At 32.7% G+C, this 23,555-nt stretch overlaps 2 protein-coding genes and 1 long non-coding RNA gene across 4 annotated transcripts; 2 read left to right on the top strand and 1 right to left on the bottom strand.

Moving 5' to 3' along the window:
• Window positions 1-1,055: 1,055 nt before the first annotated feature.
• Window positions 1,056-4,714, top strand: LOC105147782 (hatching enzyme 1.2). The gene is made up of 4 exons (XM_011059035.2): window positions 1,056-1,738; window positions 2,015-2,314; window positions 3,086-3,222; window positions 3,710-4,714. The coding sequence occupies exons 1-4, from the start codon at window positions 1,408-1,410 to the stop codon at window positions 3,815-3,817; spliced, it is 876 nt and encodes a 291-aa protein (XP_011057337.1). The 5' UTR covers window positions 1,056-1,407; the 3' UTR covers window positions 3,818-4,714.
• A 261-nt stretch (window positions 4,715-4,975) lies between these two features.
• On the bottom strand, window positions 4,976-23,205 carry LOC105147781 (glucose dehydrogenase [FAD, quinone]). 2 transcript variants are annotated; one of them, XM_011059034.2, is made up of 9 exons: window positions 23,052-23,205; window positions 17,600-17,769; window positions 12,678-12,921; window positions 12,045-12,303; window positions 11,338-11,598; window positions 10,451-10,681; window positions 6,900-7,227; window positions 5,899-6,167; window positions 4,976-5,837 (listed from the first exon to the last, which is right to left on the bottom strand). In XM_011059034.2, the coding sequence occupies exons 2-9, from the start codon at window positions 17,767-17,769 to the stop codon at window positions 5,794-5,796; spliced, it is 1,806 nt and encodes a 601-aa protein (XP_011057336.2). In that variant the 5' UTR covers window positions 23,052-23,205; the 3' UTR covers window positions 4,976-5,793. The 2 variants fall into 2 exon arrangements, with proteins under 2 accessions (XP_011057336.2, XP_087272034.1); XM_087415908.1 differs by lacking the exon at window positions 23,052-23,205 and adding an exon at window positions 17,881-18,049.
• LOC147906636 (uncharacterized) lies at window positions 18,275-22,381 on the top strand. The gene is made up of 2 exons (XR_015548244.1): window positions 18,275-19,532; window positions 19,718-22,381. It is a non-coding gene; the product is annotated as an uncharacterized LOC147906636 (long non-coding RNA).
• Window positions 23,206-23,555: the final 350 nt, after the last annotated feature.

Genomic DNA, 23,555 nt, shown 5'->3' with positions numbered 1-23,555 from the left:
ATTAAGACTAAATCTTAGAAATTCATAGTTTAGATATTTATAGTGAGATATTGTTTGTTTGAAAAATCAAGAAATCCTTCGCCCCGTTCGTACTTTTTGACGAGTTTTTACAGAACATTTTTTCGTATTTTGTATCATAAAACAAATGTCATTTTATTTTCCATTACAAATATCTATGAAAAACTCAATATTTCTAAGATTTTATCCTAATCTATGTATTCTAGAATTTTTCTGTACTTTTTCGTAAAAGTTTTTTCCGTCAAGATTTTTTAGAGTTTTATATATATTATTTTTATAGATGAAAATATAGAATATATGAGACAAATTAGGATGTACGTATATCTAAACATGAAACTTCCGATAAAGAAATAATCTAAAAATCCTCGCGATATATAATATACCTTAATATACATATTAATCCTTATAAGCATGTCCGCCAGCGACTTACAAGGTGCAAAAGTTACTTTGGTGCCTCTCCGCTAGATGACTTTTTTTAAAATCAATTATAAATATCTAACTTGTATTTTGTAACAAGATATTATGATAAAAATGTCAAAACACGAGCAGCAATTATCTTAGATGGGGGGGATGGTATCTTAGATCATTAATTTATTTAACAAACGTATATAATTATTGGGTAAGACGTTTTACTCAATAATTTCTTGTTTTTAAGATATAAGAATTTGAAAATATCATATCGCTTTTTTATCTAGTATGATTTGATTATATAAGTATAAAAGCAGAAACATGTATATCATATCATTACCCTTGTTAATGTGTAAAAAGTTATAATTGTTAGCTGTTACTTCACACACACACACACACACACACACACACACACACACACACACACACACACACACACATATACAACACACACACATACATATATATATATATATATATATTCTTATTCATTAATAAAACTTTGTAAATACCATGACATAAAATGTATAATTTTATATCTTATTTCTAAACATTATTTGTAAATTTTTCATGAACCGCACCCTCTGGAATATGAAACATATAAGAGATGTAAAAAGGTTTTTATAAAAAACAAACATTCCGTATTTCTAATCTTTTATAGTGTAAATAATCTAAAGTTTGATATTTATTATAAACACAGTATAAACAGTTATATTAGATAAAATTAAATTTCCGATAGATACGACATATCGGTGTTATCCTAATTACTTGAGTACTTATGAGTAATACATAATTATTTGTGAGTAATATTATTCTCGCCAAAAGCGTTGTTTAGTTAACAATAAGATTATGCAAGTAAGTAAAGTGTGAAAACATTTGCGGTACAGTATATAAAGGGGAAAACATTCCGAATATTTCGTTACTGTATTCGTTTTCGTCCTCAGGACCATAGAAAAGGGTAACTTCTTATAATTTGATTGAATGTCGATCATGCGTCCATATTGTCGACTGTTAATTGCTTTTGCATGGACGCTTGTCATCATCACGTCAATGGGAGCAGTCCCTTATAGTACCGATGATGAAGCCGATGAAAGCAAACATAAATGGTTAAATATGGTTCCGAATTATGAAACAGGATTAAGGACTGCGCAATGGTGCGAAAAAATGAACGTAAATCCTGACGAATTAGGTGACTACTTCGAAGGAGATATCATGATCGCAAGTGACATTAAAAGAAACGTATTGAGTGATGATGCTGATTGGCATTGGTGGTCTGATGGCGTTATTCCTATCGTAGTCGATGGTGATTTCGGTAAGTATTTTCAAAATTAAAAATTTAGCCACATTCTGTAATATATTCTTTAAAATCAATTATGTTTCATAATACACTAATCTCAAAATTCTTTAGAATGAAACTCACTCTAAGAAAATTGAGCCAATTGAATTGAGTCCCGAGAAAAAATGTTTTTTATAAAATTATATAAAGTTACATATAATTATTCTATAGAATTTTATATAACTATAAACATTTTTTGCCGGGTTATCACTGTGTGTAAAATTGTCTTATTTTATTTTTGTTTACTCATAGATGAAAAAGGACACGAACATATACATCAAGCAATAAATGAATTTAAAAAGTATACATGTATAGAAGTTAAAGCTAGAACTAACGAAGATAACTATGTCAAAATCAGTAGCGATTATTCTGGATGCTGGAGCGAGATTGGCAGAAAAGGCGGTGAACAAAAAATGAATTTGCAGATTCCTGAATGTTTAGGAAAGGGTGTTATCATGCATCAGTTTATGCACGTCGCTGGTTTTTCTCACGAACACACTAGATCAGACCGAGATAATTATGTAAAAATCAATTGGGAAAATATTCAAGAAGGTATTTATTCCAATAACAAAAGTTTAAAAGGATTAATTTTTTTTTAATGAAAGTATTTAATCTAACCGGAAAGAGACCCAACTGTCCTCCACCGATTTTAATGAGCTTTTATATGTTATTTTCCAGACAAAAAAGAGCAACATGTATTTTTTATACGTGCCCATACGCACTTTTAGAGGATGAAACACCCTTTAAAAAAAATCGGTTTTTCTCTTTTGAAGCGAATATCGCCGGAACTGTAAGAGATAGAAAAAAATTTTCAGAATGAAAATTGAATGAATTCAAGAGTACTTTAGAACTATAATAAAAAAATTTTAAAGGGTAATTATAATAAAAAAAATCTAAAAGGTGTTTCACCCTCTAAAAGTGCATATGGACACGTTTAAAAAATACGTGTCACTTATTTTTGTCTAGAGAATGGCATACTAAAAACTCATTAAAATCGGAGAGGGACAATTGGGTTCCTTTCCTATAAATATATACTCTTAATGCAGCTATAACTTTGCAATTAATTTATCGTTTACAATATCTAGATATTTTTCAAGTCGCTATATTTTATCTATATATATCTCTCTAATTTATATATCTAATTTCTGATTCTTATTCATCGTTTCATGAAAATTTTCTTTCATTGTTCAATAATTACTAATGCTTTACATTAAACAGCGATTTCTTGTGCAACACCTTGTTTATAGTAAATGCTTGTAATAATTGATTGAAATTATATTGTTATAAGCTTTTTTTATCGTATATATGCATTGGTATTTTCAGATGCTAAAAGGAATTTCAAAAAAACTGAGCTAAAGTGGAGTAATTTTGACATTCCTTATGATTATGACAGCATAATGCATTCTTCAGCGTACGCGAGCGCTGTACACGATTACGTAAAAACTATTATACCTTTAAAAGTAAGTATTAGTTTTATAAATATTTTATTACGACTAGCGTATGTCATTAATTCCATTATCGAAGTATTTTAATTATTAGATTCAAAAACAAAAAATCATAGAAAGATTTTTTTAAAAATGATTTTGCAAGGAAAACTTCAAGTTTTCACGATAGATAGTCGAAAATTTCATAATTTTTTTGACACATGGCAGACTTATAAAGTAAGAAGAAGATTTTCCCTTTTTTAGACTTATATAGTTCTTTTTGGTAAAAATTATCAAATTCACATAAACTCAAAAATTATAATAACCTTTTGAGACTAAAAGTTTCAAGCTTTAAAATCTTTTTTTAAATTTAAATTTTGTTCATTTTTGACAAGGATATTGTATACAATTTCGAGCTAAAATACAGAACTTGTAAATAATCTTATTACGTATAACAATATTATTATGTATAAATAAAAGTAATTTTCGTAGTACCATTAAGATTATTGTTGAATACTTTCAGGATCCAAACATAAAAATCGGCCAGAGAGAGCGTCTTAGCGATTTGGACGTTATGAAGATAAATGTAATGTATAATTGCTCATCGATGTCACACAATCAAGTTGTGTAGAAATCATCCTGGAATTGTATCAAAATAATTGTTATTAATTTTGCGATGCTGATAATGCATAAATGAAAAATTAATCTTAGCTGTAATTTTAATGATATAACAGTAAGTTTGAAAAATTTGAGTTTAATATAAAAATTAAGTGATATCACTGTTCAACACCCTTATAGAATATGAGTATGAATATCATTTTCGATGTATTTTTGCTTGCTAAACGTTATTTGCTTACTGAATCCGTTGTCCAAATTTGACATTATATCACAATTTTGAAAAAAGTAGGATCAAAGAGAAATAAAGAATGACGATTTTGATGGTTTTCATGACATGATAGCACTGATAGCAAATTTTATTTCTAAGTTTCGTTTATATTACGCGTAAGTATTAATATTTTAGATTTAAAAAACATTTTGGCTGATTTCGATATCATTTTTTGTTTTCGAAATATATTAATTTAAATATAGTTATCTCTTTTCTCGTGTAATAATAATGTAATAATATAATAATAATGCATGTATCAACATAGAGAAAGAACTATATTTTCAAATTAATATATCTTGAAAACAAAAAATAATATTGTAATGAACAGAAATACATTGTAAGCTAAAAGTTGATACTTTTGCGTGATATAAATTTAGAAATAAAATTTATTACCGGTGCTACAACGACATAAAAACATTGTAACGTTTGCATCTTTGACACAATTTTTCTTAAAAATGCGAACTAATAATCAAATTTAAGTAACGGATTTGTATTCAGTAGACATAAATACATAGGAAAATGACTGTTTATATTCGCGATATCAAAAAAAGTTAAATTTTGTTAGCTAGTGTAATTAGTATTTATATATATAATATATTATATAGACTATCAATAAATAAAAAATAAATATTGTTTTGTGAACATTGTTTACTTTATCAAGGCAAGAAGCAACTTGTATTGTATACATTAATCTTAAAGTTACATATAAATACATAAATATATTCTTTATGAAGTATATTCTTTACTTATTAAACATTTCTTTTTTATCGAAACTTTTATTCCCCGTTAATCGATACTATGTATTAGTTGATTCTAGAAATTTTTTAAATTAAAACGAAGGAATATGTAAAAATTTTTATTTAAAAGGAAATTGTATTCTGAATTGATACATTTCAAAGAAGATTTGAGATATCTCGCGAAAATACTCTTTATTTGTACATCATTACGAGTGATTCGTAGAATACACCGCGGCAATGTATCTACTATTTACATTACAACAAAGTTTCTTATTCTATTTATTTTCGGTGAAAACGCAGAGAAAGATCGCAATTGAAGATGATTTGCTCACTAATTTAAAATATACATTTGCCAAAAAATTATTATTACGAAACGAACTTAAATATATCGATATATCTTTATACATCAAATATGTATAAAGTAAATTCTGAATTGTCATGCAATTAAGAAAAAATGTAACATGATTTTTCAATAAAGTTATAAAATGTTGCTAATAAATTTGATAGTCCTTCAGATTAGTTATATATGTATATATGTCATTTATATAAACAAATACATATAAACAAATACACATTTTTTTAATGGAATTCTACATAGTATTTCTAAATTAAACTAATTAATTGATAACCAATTTTGCAGAAAAAGGATACAAACCTGTATTACGTAAAATGTCTATTTTTTATCTTATATCGTAGGAGATTCGAAGTAACACAAATAATCCCCAAAATAGTATACGTATGTGCGCGCACGCGCACGCGAGTATTCCACTTAATTTTTACATTATTTATTTTCAAAATATCTAGTAATAACTATATATATATATATATATATATATATATATACTTATACTTTTTTATATAAATATACTTATACGTTTTCTAAATTCTTCTCTTTCACTTATTTATATGTGTGAGATACACAATGTCTTTAACGAAATAATAATATGACAGTGCAATTGAATCGTTTGATTAAACAACGTGGAATCAACCGATCCAGGTTTTCTTAATGAAATCTGCCGCTCTTTCACCTGCAACATGTACATATACAGTTATAAAGAGGAAAAGAGGAAGATGAAAAGATTTACATACCGATCATAATCGCTGGCGCATTCGTATTGCCGGATGTGACCCTCGGCATAATACTTGTGTCGGCCACTCTTACACCTCGCACTCCTCTGACTCGCAATTGATTGTCAACCACGGCCATTGGATCATCTGGCGGTCCCATTTTGCAGGATCCCGCCTGATGGTTCTCGGGTGCAGTGTCATGACGAATTGCACATTCCCAGTAAGCGTCGCAGCCGAACTTGAGATGCTCGCAATTCTTCACGGGAGTTCGGTCCAGTTCGAAACCATATCTATAAGTTATTTCCTTAGAATCGAAAATAAGTCAAGATACCTGAGACTAATCTAAGATTTTTTAATCATTTTTGATTATGATAAAAGTCTATGATGTAAGAAACTAGTGATCTGTGTTAAAATAAGAAAAATTTTTTATTGAAAAAATATTAAAAATAATGAATTAAGTATGAAAAATACGAATTAAAGAATAAAATATATATTTGACCGAGTTTATTTTAGGCGATTTATATTAGGTGTTGGAATTAATTCGTAGCGTTTTTTAATGAAAGAATGTTATTTATTTCACATGAGCATTAAAAAATACATTAATGAAAGTACTTCCCATCACTTGTAAAACGCTACGAATTAATTCCAACACCTAATATATATATAATTTGCGTCAAAGTTTAGAATCTAATTCCATTTATATTTTTATGTACTCTGTAACACAAATAAATTTAAAGAATAAAAAAAATGTACAGAAACATATATTTTAAAATATATACATATATACACGTATATAAAATTATAAACAGAATTCTATCCTAAAATCTAAAATGCAAGTAGTAAACCGTCTATGGATTTAAGAGATTGTTTAAGAAATGTAAAAACAATAACAAAAACAGAAATAATAATAGACATAAGTATTTATGCTCTTCTATCTGGAATTTTCATTTTTTAAAAAGGTTGCAACACGTCTGCATTTACTCACATTAATGAAAAAATTACTAAGAATTGAAAGTTAATACCTTTTGAGAGCCTGGGTCTCTGTTAATCGGATACTGAACTTAACGGCTTCCACGAGAGCTGCCGAATCGTCGGGATGAGTCAAGTATTTGGGGTAGATCAGCGGCTTCGAGAGAGGGTCGTTGTTTCGTAAACGTAGATAACCGCGACTTTTCGGATGCAGGATAGTCGGGATGACGTAGATGCTGCGGTTTGCACCCTTCTTTTCGCCCACCATTCCAGTCTCCGCGCAATCGGCCAGGTAACCGCCGAAGATTAGCTGCACGTCGGGATGATCTTCTTTCGGATTCGCGTACTTAGTGTTTATCATTGCTGTCACTTCGGATATTCCTAGATCAATGCAATGCTAAATGAATCTCGTTCTGCTCTATTTTCAAAAAAATCTAATAATGTTATTAATTTAATATAATTGTAATGAAATAATTTTGTGTGTGTATAGAATGGTAACAATTATATTGTTAAGATTTCTATATCATTAAAAAAATATATTTTCACAACCAAATATTTATTTTACAATATAATTGAAGCGACACTCAAACCGTAGTAATATTTTATCCATAAATCTGTAACTTCCAATATCAGTATATCATTGATTAATAAATAAAAAATTCAATTATTAATCTGACTCACAGTTCAGTCGATTTTGCTGTTAAGCGAAGTTCGAAACATCAGTATTTCGAGCATAGATGCAATCGATGTTTTTGCGACACACTTAATGTATCCGGATCGCGTTCATTATCCTTATGTAATTTAATTGAGCTCCAAATCGCATAACTGATTCGCGTAGCTGATGTCAAGAGAAGCGATTTTGCGAGCTGCATTTAGCGAGAACTGTGCCCCATTATAACGTCTCGCCGCGCCGCAGGCGTTCATGCGAGGAGGCAAGAGACGCGATTCTCAGACGTGAAGGAGTTCAGCCTCGGAGGTGAGGCTTGTTAAAAACTAGCACAGCTCGAGGCTACCGATCGTGCTGGATACCTTAAAAAGCGCTATGGGTTATGATCGAGTTAGTCTCGTGAAAGGGATACGTTACAGGTATAACACACGCGACGGAGTATGTATTTACATAAATTCCCGAGCAATTTACTCGGTGAATTCCCGACGCAAAGTTATATGCTCGCATCATTTTCAACGGTTACTCTCCTATCTTTAATAAAGACCCAGGGATATACGAGCGGAGTGCAAAGTAAATATGCCGTCCAATCAGAATTGTCTATATAATTAAATGTATTAATTAGAGGATCGCACAAAAGGATAAAACGTGACCTTAACTTTTTCGTGCATACTGCCTTTCATTCTTTCTTTTATTAATGGCACAATAAACACAAATGTTCGCACCTCGTTGTGGTTAGAGCTGAATATATTTTAGATATTTGTACTTGAAATAGAATATTTGAAATACAATTTGTATTTTGTATTTTGTATTTTAGAGAAGCGCATAAAAGTATTTTGTATTTCAAATAATGTAATAATGCATTTTACTCAGCCCCGTCTAAAGTACACGTTAAAGAATGTATGTTATCAATAAGAGTTACTGCCTCTTCTGGAAACTCTAACGTAAGTGAAATAGAATTTCCGTGCAATGTTGAGGGCTTGGCTTCATTGAGGAATTTAATAATACATAGCATAATTAAAAGGTTAAAAGGTATTTTAAAACATTGGAAGTATTTTCATTTTGTATTTTATGTTTCAAATCGAAAGATTGACAGTATTTTGTATCTTGTATATTTCAAATACTTTGATGATATATTTTGTTCAGCCTTGACAATGAATAATTAATCTTACATAGAGCGTTTTTAATAATATGTAAGCATAACTTCAGGAATTAATTCAGGACATGGAAAGTTCATATAAACGTTTATTCTGTCTATGATCTTCTTTCCCAAATTACGTTTTCATGTTTCACACATTTTCATTATAAACTGAGTTGATTTAGTTGATTCTATTCAAATGTTTACTATTAATTTAAATTAAGATGTTTACTATTAAACAGAAATGTGTTAAGATGCTATACTAACTCAATTTGTAAATAAAAATTAATACAACACGAAACGTAACTTGTCTGTAACTTTCGGAAAAACAAGATCAGATGATACATATGTTTATATAAATTTTTATTTTTATCCTGAATTTATTTCTAAAGTTGTGCCTACTTGTTATGAAAAATCCTGTATACAATCTCTTTTAATCGCTACTTACACGCGTCGTAATTAAGCCTATAATGTAATGGAAATGCAAATGTAATTTGTAGAAAGGTACATGATAATCACTGAAAGCAGATAAGTTGTTAATATTAATTTATGAGAAGGAATTAATGTGTTGTTAAATATTAGATTGATGATCAACCTTAAGTATGATCACTGATGTTCTCATAAATTATCGCACTTAAATTAACAATTAATATTGCAATGAAAAAAGTTATTAACTATTGACTAAAAGTTACGTCAGATATTACGTATTTCATACATCGTTAAATTATTAACTTTTAATATTATACCAATATCTCTATCCATTTCATTTTTATCATTGTATTTCTCAGTCTCGTTGTTAGGTTTTTTTCTTCGGGTCATAGAAAGCTTGAGAAATAATATTCGAACATAATGATGTATGGAGTGTATGTGAAATAATGGCACGGTACGAGGATCAGATAATTCGCATTGACAAATCATAAGAAGAGAGTCACGAGTATCGCACGAGGCGACGATCGGCTTCAAGTCGGCAATTGGGATGACGGTAAATAGATCTGTCGGTCGGGATAAGTCACGTAATCGCGGGTCGACAGAACCCGAACGTGACCATTGTGCAATAATACACTTTCACTGCTCGTGGCACGAAGCCCGTGAATTAACGGTCCGAGATGCAACATCCTTCGACATGGTAAACAGGAAGGAGAAGCAGATTAGTACTTTAACCCGACTAATGTTGCCCCGATCAATGAAATTGCAACCCTAGGGAGTCGATCTCAGGTCTCGAGTTCTAATGTAATAACCCGAGACAATGATGGCTTATACTTGTGGAGTAAAAATACAGATAGGATCGAAGCTACGGCCTCTTCGATTTTTCTCTGAGAGCTACGCTAAACTTTATTTATGTTTCAAGAAATTAAATTTTTTAACATACATTATTGATTAAATCTTTTTTTGAAATTATGATAAACAAATCAATAATTGATCAAAATCTAATAAAATGTAAAACAAAACTGCAGCGAGTAATTTAATTGAAAACGTAATTAGATATCCGTTATATCTTGTTGCATATATACTTAGCATATGTGTTAGCATATTACTTTGTTTTAATTTTACATATATAATTAATTTTTTTAATAGTGTTAAACAGTTTATTATTTTCCTAATTTTTACTTTTAACAGTTCTGTTCTTTTCTTGACTTTTTTATTTGTTATTATATAACTGTAAATATTTTATATATATATATATTCATGCATATTTTAAAATTTGTTTATGTTATCTAGGAAGATTCTTTAGATTCTTCATTGGTTTCACTCTTACACAATTAAAAAATTTTTAAGTAAACATTTAGAGCAGTCTGTCTTACCTGTTCCAGACATTAGGCCATCTCTGAAGAGCAAATATTCCATAGCGGTCGCCCAATTGAGAGGAGTAGTATCGGTATCGTTGATGGTGAAGGTCAACGCGTAGGCAACGTGATTGTGAAGATTCTTGCCGACACCCGGGAGATCGCGAACAACCGGCACTCCCACTGTATTGAGTTCATCTCGAGGTCCTATACCGCTATTTAAGAGGATTTGCGGTGAGTTAACGGCACCTGAACAAACGTGATGATTTCATTGCGAGTGATGATTTGTGTGCACGATTTTAACGCTAAATGTAACAATAAATCCTACAGATTTTGCCACTGGATAATACCGTGAACGTAAAATGTAATGCAAATTTATTCATTCATGAAATATTTATAAAATATAAAGATTTAAAAATAAAAAAATGATTTCTTCATCTCTATTGTAAATTTAATTTTATTATCTATTGTAGAGTATTTAAAGATAAAGAATTTATCATCGTATATTTATCATTGTCTTCTATTGCTTCAATATCACTGCGAAGTCTAGTCCCAAAGACGTCGTAAGATGCGCAATCCGTGTTCGAGAGAAATCGATTACTATCCCTCGAGAGAATTTGTGGAAGGATGAGTAACTGAGACTGATTCTCTATATATGTGTGCAAAGCATGTGGTTTCTAAACACAGATTTCTATATATGCGACATTCTTGACATGAATAGGAATGTAGTTGCGCCTCTTCAGAGGTGTCTTCTTCCGTGTCAAAGATAAGACAGAACCGTCGATATATTCGAGCCCTCGAGAAAGGAGAAGTCTATAGAGATTTGTCTGACTTGCACCGGTTTAAATTACACACGAATGCTAGCCGACGAAGCGTTCGTTATCCCAATTAATCGGTAGAATTACCTCCGCTCACGATCACCTCCTTCGCTACCGACACGTGTTTCATCATTCCGTCATGAAGGAACTCGACACCGACTGCCCTGTTATTCTCATCGAAGAGGATCTTCGTCGCCGTCGAATTTAGCATTATGTGAAGATTTGGGCGATTCCGAGCAGGACGCAGGAAGGCGCGCGCTGTGGAAAGACGTGAGCCATTCCTGGATGTGGTCTGCGCTATGGCGAACCCGGTGTGGGTTCGTCCATTCAGATCAACCGTATCGTATCCTGATATAAATAGATAGATAGATAAATAGATAAATAAATGCGTTTATAAGAAATTTTAGAGTAAGTCCTCTAAAGCGTCTATAATAAGATTAATTGCATCAAATTTAATAAGGCTTTAAGTCTTAAACTGTAAGAAATTGATCAATCACAGTCGAATGTGAGGAGAATAATATAGGAGAATAGACTATTGATTAATTTCAGTTTAAGGCTTAAAGGTTAAATTTTACGCAGTAAAATTTCATTGTAGACGCCATTTAAGAATATAATAATGCATTGAGATTAAAGGCTAACAAAGACAAACGGTGAATAGACAATACGAGAATTAAAAATTGAGTAGAAATAGAAAAGGTGAGACAAAAGCAATTCATCTTGGATTTCTTTGATTAATCTTGATAAATTTAGAGGTAAAGATTGTGTGGTCGCTCAAACCTCGCAATTATATGTACCTAATTCTTTTCCAGCTTCCAAGAGAGAGGTACTTAATGGCGGGTGGTAAGGAAACTGCATGACCGTGAGTGGTCCGCCAACCCCGTGATAACCGTAATCCATGCTGTTCACTTGCTGATTATCCTCGCTTCGTATAAAAAACGGTAGGACGTCGCGATAGGACCATCCGACGTTGCCGAGCTTGGCCCAGTCGTCGTAATCCTTGCGCGAGCCTCTCATATACATCATCCCGTTCATAACGCTCGTACCGCCGAGGACCTACGGATTTATGTTGTTATCTACAGTTTCATACTGTAGTTTCATATAGATACTTCATAACAAGTATCTCTGACAAAGAAAATCCTCTAATTTTTAATTAAAATTACAAAATTATAAATTGTTAAATTTATTTTTACAATAATTCGATTGAAAATTCATTAATTTTGTATTTTCTGTAATGACAAAAATACCTAAGACTTTTAAAAGTAAAAACATTTTGTATCTCTACAACTTTTAATCACGATATAATTTAAATCAGGAATTTAATTGAAAAAAAAAAATTAGAGAAAAAGAAATTGATAGAAGACTGGAAGAATTATTATAGCATCGAGGTTTCTTCTTCTTTCCATTTCATTCCATCTAATTCTACATACTTTTCCTCTAGGCCAATAACATTTTTTGTGTTCCTTGTTCAAGCAAGCTTCGTCCTCGCTCTCTGTGGTGTACTGCCAGTCGATGTCGCTGCCGATGAAATTGAAGAAGAAGGAAGGTATTTGGGTGCCCGTTGGCTCGTCCAAGCCAGCTTCCAACAGCAATACGGAAAATCTCGGCTCTTCCGACAATCTGGCCGCGACGGTTGCTCCAGCGCTACCACCTCCGATCACTACGAAATCGTACCTACAGAAGGAGAGACGTCATCGCGTTGACATCGAATTCTAATATTAAACCTACATATATTTGAAAACAGTATCACATTACAAAAAATGTGTTAGAATGAAACTACATTACAATAAATCTTCTCTGATTTTCTCTGGTATTCGACAAGGTATATGCATATCTCGTTACTCAGCCTTTGCGCTTAATTATCGAGTTGGGTCATTGATCTTGTGATAGATGAAGCGCGACGAAATAGAATGAATAGATGAAAACTCTTAACTTACGCAAATTCTTTTGACTGAAAAATTTCGATCCTTAATTTGAAAAATGATGTTTCGAAAGCGAGAATGTCGTGTTGGTGCGGATGATTGCTCGGTTTCCAACAATTTACGACGTATACTCATCAACGAAAGGCACGTTAATCAGCATAGTCATATTATTAAGTGATCTCCTTACTTTTTACGAATTAGAAACTGGGTTAGAGAGACGATGAAGAGAAATTATTACGGGAAAAAGTGAGAAATTAAACTCACTGTTAAACTGAATTATTTGTTCTTTCATGATAAGCTGTCTTCTTCCTTTGGATAATTGGATAATTAAATCGATAATTATCGTTACATAATTAATAACTTAATAAGCCTCGTTCTGGGATTTAATTAAACTTTCTTAAATTCGATTCTTAATTTACCTAGTAAACTAATGATTGTTATATCATGAATGTTGGTAAATTCGATTTTGCGTCGCACCAGGTCCCGTATTGGGGACGGTGCACCCTTTCCCTTCTAGCTATGCCTCTATATCGACATCGGGCGAAAGGCGGGTTTCTCAGGAGGTTGCTCGGGACGATCGTAAGTGTCCGTGGTATATGCTCTCCGCTGAATGCCACGGCGTGCCTGTATCCGTATTTATACGCTAGGAGGGACAATGACATACTTTTACGCGCGAGACTTGATAGAACGGCGTATACACATAATAAAATACTGTAAGAATCTCATCTTCCTCTCAATTCTGTGTTTGATTAACCTGGAACCAATTCCCCTAAAATTATATTACCGAGGGATACATGCTTTTTAAATCGTAAACATTAGGTCTGTTTTTTATTTTTACATAAGACTGCATCAGAACTTTCTGTCTCGCTTTCGCCAAATATCAAATACTTATTTATTCACTTTAAGTTCCAAAAGTGTAGTTCAATTATAAAAAATGAATGAATTGTAAGATGAGGATCTTAAAAATAAAACATAAAAAAATATAAGTAGTTAACAATAGTTAATAGAAAGTATCAAATTATTTTTTTTTTAATTGACTCTTTTTAATTAGCGAATTCATTACATTTCTCACGAGAAATATGGATTTCTTACGTCTTACATATCTTAATTAATTTAATTTATTTTATTTTAGCCTAAAACTTGTAGCCCTTTTCTTTCTGTTTATTTAATTTATTGAGCTTTATTACTATTTTAGTTTTATTTTATTTTATTAATGTCATTTGCATTGTGTGAACATTAAGCGTATCGTGAGATATGTAATGCAAATGCAATACCTCTTACAGTTCGTCTTATACATCGTTACGTTGTTATCACTCTGTCAAAATCCAACATTCAGAAATTACCTGTGGAAATGCATATTAATACATAGTGTTTCATACTTATGTAAATTTACTAGAATGAATATGTCAAATAACTCAGATTGTCTAAGTGCCAGTGGCTATGTAACGGCAAGTCGAGATAAGCATAAGCGCTATCAAACCTGTTTTCATCTTCGCTAAACAGGTTCTTGATACATAATAATTTCATTGCACGCTCTGTGTTCTTTTCCTTTTTTTTTTTTGACGATTTCGCTGATCATGTCCTTCGCGCATGATAAGGTAAAACAAAAGTATATGAAACGATTACTGTTTAATAATCAAAGTTCTTTTATGCTCATATTTGAATATCAATCGCAATATTAAGGCGTAAAGGATTCTGTGGAACATCATATATTTAAGAATCAAATAAATAAATCAAAGACACTTAAAAATTAAATAAATTAAAATAAATTTTGTCTCGCACGTTTCATACAAACTTATTTTTATATGCTCTTGTTTTACGTGCACAGAAAAATACGCAAATAATAATTAATAATAATAAACTTATTTCAAGTATCTCAAAAGTTTATATATCCGCAAATCTATTATAAGAAGCATTAAATTTATTCAAAATATATTCTGAATCCCAGTAAGTTTAATACTTCAATCAAGCTTATTAAATTAAAACAAATTCGATTTGCTCATTATGAAAAGTTCGTTTCTTCGATCAATTTTACAATATTCTTCAAAAAAAAAAAGTAAATTCTTGTTTTGAGTACATAATAATGAGTTTTTCAAAAATTTTGTAAGTATATTTTTTTATAGATTATTATCAAGAAAATACCTTCTCTTTGATGAAGATAGCCGTTACTTAAAAGAGAGAAAATAAATTGAGTAACCTTTTCTTAGCAGTAAATGATATTTTTCTTTGTGTAGTTCGACACATCTTTTTCGTAGCTAATTTTTTCCCGAGTATAAAAGAGCTCTCTGCTCCTTTCGCGCGTCGGTGCGTGCAGCGCAAGTGCGCGTCGATGAGGCGACGAGATGTGACGCAACGAAGAGATGCATCGGAACAATGGCCCGCGATATTACGTACGCGCGTAACAACGATCTCGCGGATGGAGGTGTGCGTGGATGCTCGTGTTTTTCCGAGAAAGAAAGAGAGAAACGAGAAAAGCGCCGGTAGTACTTCTGCGGTATTACGTGAATAACGTGTGCCCGCGACACAATCGTATATCCGTATTTAGGATTCGTCGCGGAACACTTCCCGTGGATACGATGCTCTCTTCTTCTTGGCGGAAGAAATCTCTCTCATCGATAAGTCCCAAAAGATCCCATGCGGGAAAGAGAAAAAGTGCGACGTGTTATTACATTCAGTGCGCGCACAATGCGGTCGCGAGATAAGGAAATCACTCGGGATGGTGGTAGACTCATCCTCGCGACCGTATCTCCCGACCTCGATCGGACGATCAAACGATACGAAAACAAGGAAATCGTGTTTGCGAGTTTCCTAAGCTCGCGTTCCCGCTATCCGGATAATTGCTGATAACCGCGATAGTTGGATAAATTGACAATCCGACGGACATTCGTGACTCAGCGACTCAATGAGATTTATGAATGTGTGTATTTTCGACATTCATGAACTCTCGGGAGATATGCCATTCCTAATTTCCGAGATCTTAATCTTCAGTTTTAATGTAAAATAGGACTTGCCATATTCGACAGGAATTAATGTACACTCTCTAAATTTTTAGTGGAATCTCACTCTAAAAAGTGAAAATTGAATGTCTTGAAAAGAACGACACACTTTTCAGTCTGCAACAATGAGATTTCATTTCTTAGTGAGAATTCACTTCAAAAGTTTTAAAGAGTAAAGACGACAAATGCAAATTGACGCGTAATTAATTAGGGCGCAGTAATATTTTAATAAGCAAATTAATTTAACAATAAAAATAATAATGATTAAGATATTCACAAATAATACACAAAGATATACATGATTGTCGATCACAAGGCAGGAAATTTCTTTCATAAGAAGATGTCCTAAATAAGGAATGCTTAATATCCAATATATTGGGTCATTTAAAAAGTATTCGCGGTTTTTTCATTCAAAAATTGAACAAAAAACCGCGGATATTTTTTAAATGACTTAAACGCTTGTATAATTTGCCCTTTTTTAATATTTAATAAAGAACAAGGATAAAATGCTGCTAATTAGAGCGCTATTGAGTTGCTAAAATAAACGTAGCCATAGGGAACATAATTTCCACTCAGAATCGATAGATAATAAAGATAATGGCAAAAGACTTAAGCAGTAAAACGTAAGCAACAAGAAAATCAATATGTTTGATTTGCTTACGTTATGGCTTTATGAACTTTATTAGCCAATTCGCTTACTGCTTTTTTTTGTATGCTCTGGACTTAATAGATAAAGCAATTTACACAGAAACAATTAAGATAGATCATTAGTAAGGCCAAGAGCATATAACAAAAGCCCCGTTCTTTATTGAAGAATTCTAAACTGGTGCACAACGGTGCAATGAATTGAAGTGGAAGAAACAGTTCAGAGAGTTTATCGATAAAGAATAGATCTAAAACACAGTCGACGGACTGTGTCGTTTATGGAAAACAATTAAAAATGTATTGTGTGCGTGCAATGGTTACATATATTGTCATGGACTTTTCATCAATGACACAATAGTCGGCCGACACTTTGTCTATCATGTTTTTGCCCTAACAATAAAAAATGGTGCACATGATAAAAATTAGTCAACACGATAATAACGACTATTTAACAAATTAAAATTAAAGATGTAAAAATAAAATATAGAGACTGAACATTGTATATCTAGTTAATATAACAAAATCAAACGTTAAAATCCTTTTCATTTTCCTTCAACGTCATTTTATGTCATTAACGCACACTTGATTATCGCACAAATGACCGACGGATGTACACACACATCATGTACTTATCTATACGCGTGGATAACAATTCCTGGCGAGTTGATTATCGTTATCGCGCAATCCGTCGAAAGAAATCATCGAGGTCGATTAGGGTCTCCTTTTCGGTTACTCGTGACCCAAATTTGGCAATCGCCTCGTCCAGAATGGTCTTTGTATGAAATTTACCTCGTATTGACATTGCTCGGTGGCGCAGGTCTGTTACATGGGTCCTCGAGATCGCATTGACTACGCAAGAAGACTTCGAGCAGCCCCATGAAGAGCATGAAGGACGAGCCACCGCATGTCGAGGCCAAAGTGGGTCCTGCGGACGTGGTCAACGGACAATTGCAACTCATCTGGAACAGAGACATTATTAGTGTTTTCATCAATCACGTAATGACTCGACGTAAATAGGCTTTAATTCGGTGCTGCAACACCGAAAAGTTCACCGTAAGACAACAATTTACTTTGGCGAATCTGATTGAAACTGAGCTCGTTCTCGGTTCTTTTATAGGATAGTAAATAATGTACGTCGGTATCGACGGGGAAAGGACTTTATCAAATCGTCGCGCGTTAATTCCAAGGAGAACGTATTTTATTTGAGAACGTTTCTCCAAGCCGCGCGACCAACTACAATAACTAACCGCAGAAAATTGAAATGCATGACCATTTAATTTACGCGTATTACTGTGATTACGTAAATTATGCGATAATCATATATCTTCTTGTACCTCGAAGATAACGGTAACTGTCATCGTGTTTTGCTGTAACATGATTATACAGGATTAAACTTATTATTTCTCAATAATCACGACGGCGATGTTAGTAGTATTAATCAGGATTACACATGAAATATAATAATCTGTATCTACGAGAATATTAACTATGTAAATTATGTTATAGAATATTAATTATGTAAATTATTATATTTGATGTGTAAACAATCTATGGATCACTAAAGAGTCCTTTGTCGTTGTACTGATTATACACAATAATGAAAATAATACAGTACAAAAATAAATAATTAAATTTTTTGATTATTAATATATCTGACTTTTACATTACTAGATAAAAATATAAAAGCGATATACAAATTTAGTATTAAACTGCTCTTTTCTTATACATCTTTATTTATTAATATAAAAGTCAAATATTAATAATTACAAAACTTAATTATTTCTTTCTATATTGTATTATCCCGTTTATGATAATTTACATATTTTATATTGCCTACATGAAAACAATTCGTGTAAAGTCAACGCGTAAACAATACACGAATACTCCACTGTTAATGTGGCGTGTTGAAACATACAACGTAAACCTGCTCTTAATTGCCCGGTTGAGAGGTAAAGCGTGTGATCTGCGAAAGTAATATTTTCATTCAGCAAAGGAGCCGAAGCATCTAACAATAAGCAATATCCCTTAACCAGTCATGCACCGATGCAATCCGCCGAGAGCGCGTTTATCTTCGATCCGCTGCATCGTCGGCGGACCATGAAGCCGAGCTCCGTTCCGTGAAGAACAAAGGCCCGAACGAGAGTGAGAGTGCGCATACCGACGTCGCCGTCGTCGTCACCGTCGAACAGTGTAACAGCCCCGTAATAGAGTGTGTAATGTCCGGCTGTAAATTCATTCAGCTCCGTTCGACCAGCGACCGGCGCGATTGAGAGGCGCGATTCCTCTTCGCGGGAGGCGCGTCGCACGTGCTTTCTACAATGCAATTCTCTCGCGTTGCGTCTCCCTCGGAATGCGCGCCTGCCTTGTATGCGCGCGTACGCGTATACGGCGGTGAAACTTTTTTTTTTTTACACCGCGTGTTTCCTCTTCCGACATTTCTCACAGTCGGATACATAATCGCGCGAGGCGTAACGCGCCGAATTTCTACCGCGAACCCGCGAGTGAAGCGTAACGATTGTATGTAGGGATTGCATTCACGCGACGCTTAAATTTTCGGTGAGAAAGCATGAGAGATGTGGAAAAACAAAGAGAGCAACACGCCGTACATCTTCTCTTCATTGAAAAGGAAATCTATACAGCACAGATCTCCGAGAGACATCCTAAATGGATCCAGGAGACGTTCTTTGTCCTAAGGATATTCCTAAAATGTCCTGCGAATAAAGTATGTTGTATGAGAAAGATTTAGATGCCAAGGTCGATATTGTCATGATTTTTTTATAAATAATATTTATTATATTTTAAAGATACGTGGATTATTTCTTCTAATTTCTAGACATTCAGAGAATTTTCACAAATTTTCAAATTTATTAAGGAGAAAGATAAAGCTAAATTTTTTTTTATTGACAGATCAGTGAATTCTGCGTCTAAAATCTGACATCAGTTCGATGGATTTTTAACGAGACGGATGAGAGATAGATCTTTAATAAGGGACGGCTTTTATTAACGAAATTACATCCGACAGGTTGTATCGCACGGATGTACCTGACACAACACGGTGAGGACGTAAGAAAACAGAAGGAGAAGCTGTAAAATAGCATGACTTTCGTAATCGACGGCGAGACAGTGCGCGGTTCTCGGTCAGTGAACGTAACGGTGTTGAGGCTTTGCGAAGGAGCGTATATATACGCTCGAGGGACGTATAGCTGCAGGCAAATTCGGGCTCCTGCAATTACGTACTAAAGTACCATAATGTATACCTGAAGCTGAATGTAATAAACAAAACTCGACAGTCAAAGTAGGAAATGAGTTCGTCTTATTTGTCTATTCTATCAAAGGTAATAGTATAATAATAATAATGATTCAGTGAAATTAGAATTTTAAAAATGTCGGAAATGATTTCTACAAATTATGATATGTAACAATTAACAATATTTCTGAGTCACGTACTAGATTTGTATGAAATGATTTAAACGAAACGTAATCTAATTTTATATCATTTATAATATTTTATATCATTATAAGATAAATTTTATAATATTTATTTAAATTTTATCACAGGATATATAAATTGTAAAATAAAATCAAGTGATCATATTTTTGTCTGGCTATATTTATACCACTTTCAAAATGGAACGCTTGATATTCCTGTTTAATTATTATTAGATCGTTCTTATTATTTATTTTACTCGACGTTAATGCGCTTCCTGATTAATTAGTGCGTCGTCCATGTCCGCTGGATATCTTTCGCTCGAAATGGAAAATCACGAATAAACAAAGTAATTTTCGATCGTTTAGAGTAATGGAAGTATAATTTTGCTCATTTTTCCTCCATTATCTTACGTGCGTGCATCTGAGCATCAACGAGCCATTGAGAAATTGCTTACTCATAATCCTAGCAATTCTAAAGAACGCATCTTGCTTCTCATTTTACATAAATTATCGCAATATGTAAATTTAATATATATGATAACGAAATAAGTCTTTCCTCTCCCTAGAGAATTCCCATCGCACCTCATTTCTTACGTTGATGATCTGGATATAATTAAGTCTTAAATACTTTTTAAATGTATTTTCAAGAGATTTTTAAAAATTTTTACCTGTGAAATATAGATGACAAAATCGTATGTATTTATTATCTTCAAGGGGTTCTTCAAAATTTTTACATGTGAAATAAAAGCGAGAATATACTTATGATTTGTACGCTTCAATTTCTCGATCGCGTGAGATTATCCCCTGATCTCGCATGAACGTTAACTGACAGCTTGTATTTTTTCTAATTATTATTCATATATTGTTATCCAATGTGTGTTACACGTAACATATACAATCAATCGCGTAACAGAGCACAGTTTGGCAGGGTAATGATTGTTTGCACGAGAAGACCGTAGTACCTGAGAGGGTGTTAATTGGAATTTATGTAACTTAAAAATGCTTAACGTTGGCGTTAACAACATCGCAATCGCCACAAAGAGAGTATAATTTCCCGCAAATCACTACTATATGCTTCTTGATTCTTGAGCGTGAAAATGTAGATATTACACGCTACGTTACATATTTCCTGACGTGATTTTCCATGTCAATTTCTATTTTGCTATGTTCACCTTATTATACACCTTATTATATCCAGTTCCGACGGATATCTTCTGTGGTAGCTATTTGATTACAATGTTATGCAATGCGTTATGCATAAGATCTGAACGTACGACTCGTCTGAATAATTTTAATTTTTATATAATTACGAGATATTCAATAATGGCAAATTTCATTGCGGTTTAATGCGATTAAAAATTATTCTCTTCTATATACGGTCGGATATCTGCTTAATTATTTTTTAATGAACACAGCCGAGCAAAGCTGCTAGGTATAGGCAAATATATATATTATAATATATAATAATATTATAATATTAGGTGTTGGAATTAATTCGTAGCGTTTTACAAGTGATGGGAAGTACTTTCATTAATGTATTTTTTAATGCTCATGTGAAATAAATAACATTCTTTCATTAAAAACGCTACGAATTAATTCCAACACCTAATATATAATGTATTGTATTAAACACAATTATGTCATATACGTGCTTTATAATTTTCAAGATTTACGATTTTAGTAGAAAAATTATTGTTTATATGACAAACCGTTATCAGTTTTTTTTAATAATTATATACAATCATAGAAAACAATTCACATTTCAGAAAACAAAGTGATTATGATTAATCTTAAAACTTTATATGACTTTAATTTGACATTGATAAACGGATAAGAATCATCACGTTTCGTGCATTTCTCTCACGTGATTGACTTGATACGATCTTTAAGCACGAATATGTCTCTCAAGGACTTGCGAGTGGATATTGTATCTTATCTATAGATAGATTTAAAAAACGAATTATGCATATTCGACAAGGACATCGTACATGTCGCTGCGGTGACGATTATGTGTTTAAAGGGAGAGGTACGTCTGATGACGCTTGATGTCAAAGTATACGATTATCATATAGCGAATTAATCCTGCGTATTTATCACTGCGTTTATTTAATAAATAATTAACTATATTGTACAGAGACACAATTTCTAGTTGCAAAAATGCATCAAGCGTGTAACACATATCAGAGACAAGAAGACGAGGCTCAGATACGCCTTTCACTCATTTTCCTGTCAGATATGTAAATATACAAACACTCATACATATTTATAAATGCATGTTTTTATGAGAAATATATATATATATATATATGAGACGTTTCTTTTTTTAGTTGATAGATGTTTTTATCAATTAATCCGCTAACTAATTTTCATCTTGTACATGCACAGAAATAATTACATAGTCGTTAGAATTTTGAATGAGTATTACTTGGAAAAATTTATCTCAGTTTGATATAATATTTCATTTTATAAGCTGGTTCTATGTAAAACAATCAAAATTAATTACGAAATTAATTAATTAATTAAAAGTAACAATTCTTTGTGCCTTCCTCCTTCCTTTTTCTTTCTCTTAAAGATAATAAAAAATGAATAAAAAAATCTATTAAAACTTCATTGATAATAATAGTTCATATTTATATTTCACAAATATGGAAACTATGGGTCGCATCAACCGTCCTGGTTTTGCTATCACGAGTAAAGAGATACAGGAATTATCTCCAGTACAGCATATCTTGACTCGCCAAAATTACACCGGTTTCAAGGTCTCGTAGGTCTCACCAAGACCGGAGCAGAGAAGAAAAGTCAAAGAACTCACCTTTCAAGGATGGTCACCCCGTATCCTTCGAAAGATAATTGCTCGACTGGGGCAGCCCGCAGCACAGCGCGGAAAAGACGCACGAGAGAGTAAGTGTAGCTCGCGGTACCGCGATCAACGGCCGACTAGACCGGTACCATTCCCCATCGCCGTGGTAATATTCGACAACTTCCACCACTTTCCTACCTTCTCTCTTCTGCTTCGCACTCGCAGGAACAGTTTCGGGAATTTACGCATCACAAAGAAATTTCGCGATGATGCGCCGGTGGAGGAACCGGTAGGCATTAATTAAATTATTGCGGACGCTTCCGCTGAAGATCTCTTAATGACGAAGAAATTCTGTACGATACAGAATTTCTTCGTCATTAAGAAATGTAGTCATTAATCGTTATGACTATTGTTTGTGTTGATTAAATTATCGTGTTCTAAGAATAATAATATATTATCTCAAATTAAATAATAATTAAGGAATAAGTGCCATAATAAATCGAATTAGATAATTGT

This window comes from Acromyrmex echinatior, chromosome 19 (assembly GCF_024713525.1).
Source record: "Acromyrmex echinatior isolate Ae372 chromosome 19, ASM2471352v2, whole genome shotgun sequence".
NCBI classification, from domain to species: domain Eukaryota; kingdom Metazoa; phylum Arthropoda; class Insecta; order Hymenoptera; family Formicidae; genus Acromyrmex; species Acromyrmex echinatior.
This window is presented reverse-complemented; position numbering and strand designations above follow the sequence as displayed.

Coding starts and splice junctions, on each gene's coding strand:
- LOC105147782 (XM_011059035.2), top strand. CDS start 1,408: ATGTCGATCATGCGTCCATATTGTCGACTGTTAATTGCTTTTGCATGG. Junction 1,739..2,014: donor CGTAGTCGATGGTGATTTCG/GTAAGTATTTTC, acceptor GTTTACTCATAG/ATGAAAAAGGACACGAACAT. Junction 3,223..3,709: donor AAACTATTATACCTTTAAAA/GTAAGTATTAGT, acceptor GAATACTTTCAG/GATCCAAACATAAAAATCGG.
- LOC105147781 (XM_011059034.2), bottom strand. CDS start 17,769: ATGAGTTGCAATTGTCCGTTGACCACGTCCGCAGGACCCACTTTGGCC. Junction 7,228..10,450: donor TGGCCTAATGTCTGGAACAG/GTAAGACAGACT, acceptor GCATTGATCTAG/GAATATCCGAAGTGACAGCA. Junction 6,168..6,899: donor GAGACCCAGGCTCTCAAAAG/GTATTAACTTTC, acceptor AATAACTTATAG/ATATGGTTTCGAACTGGACC.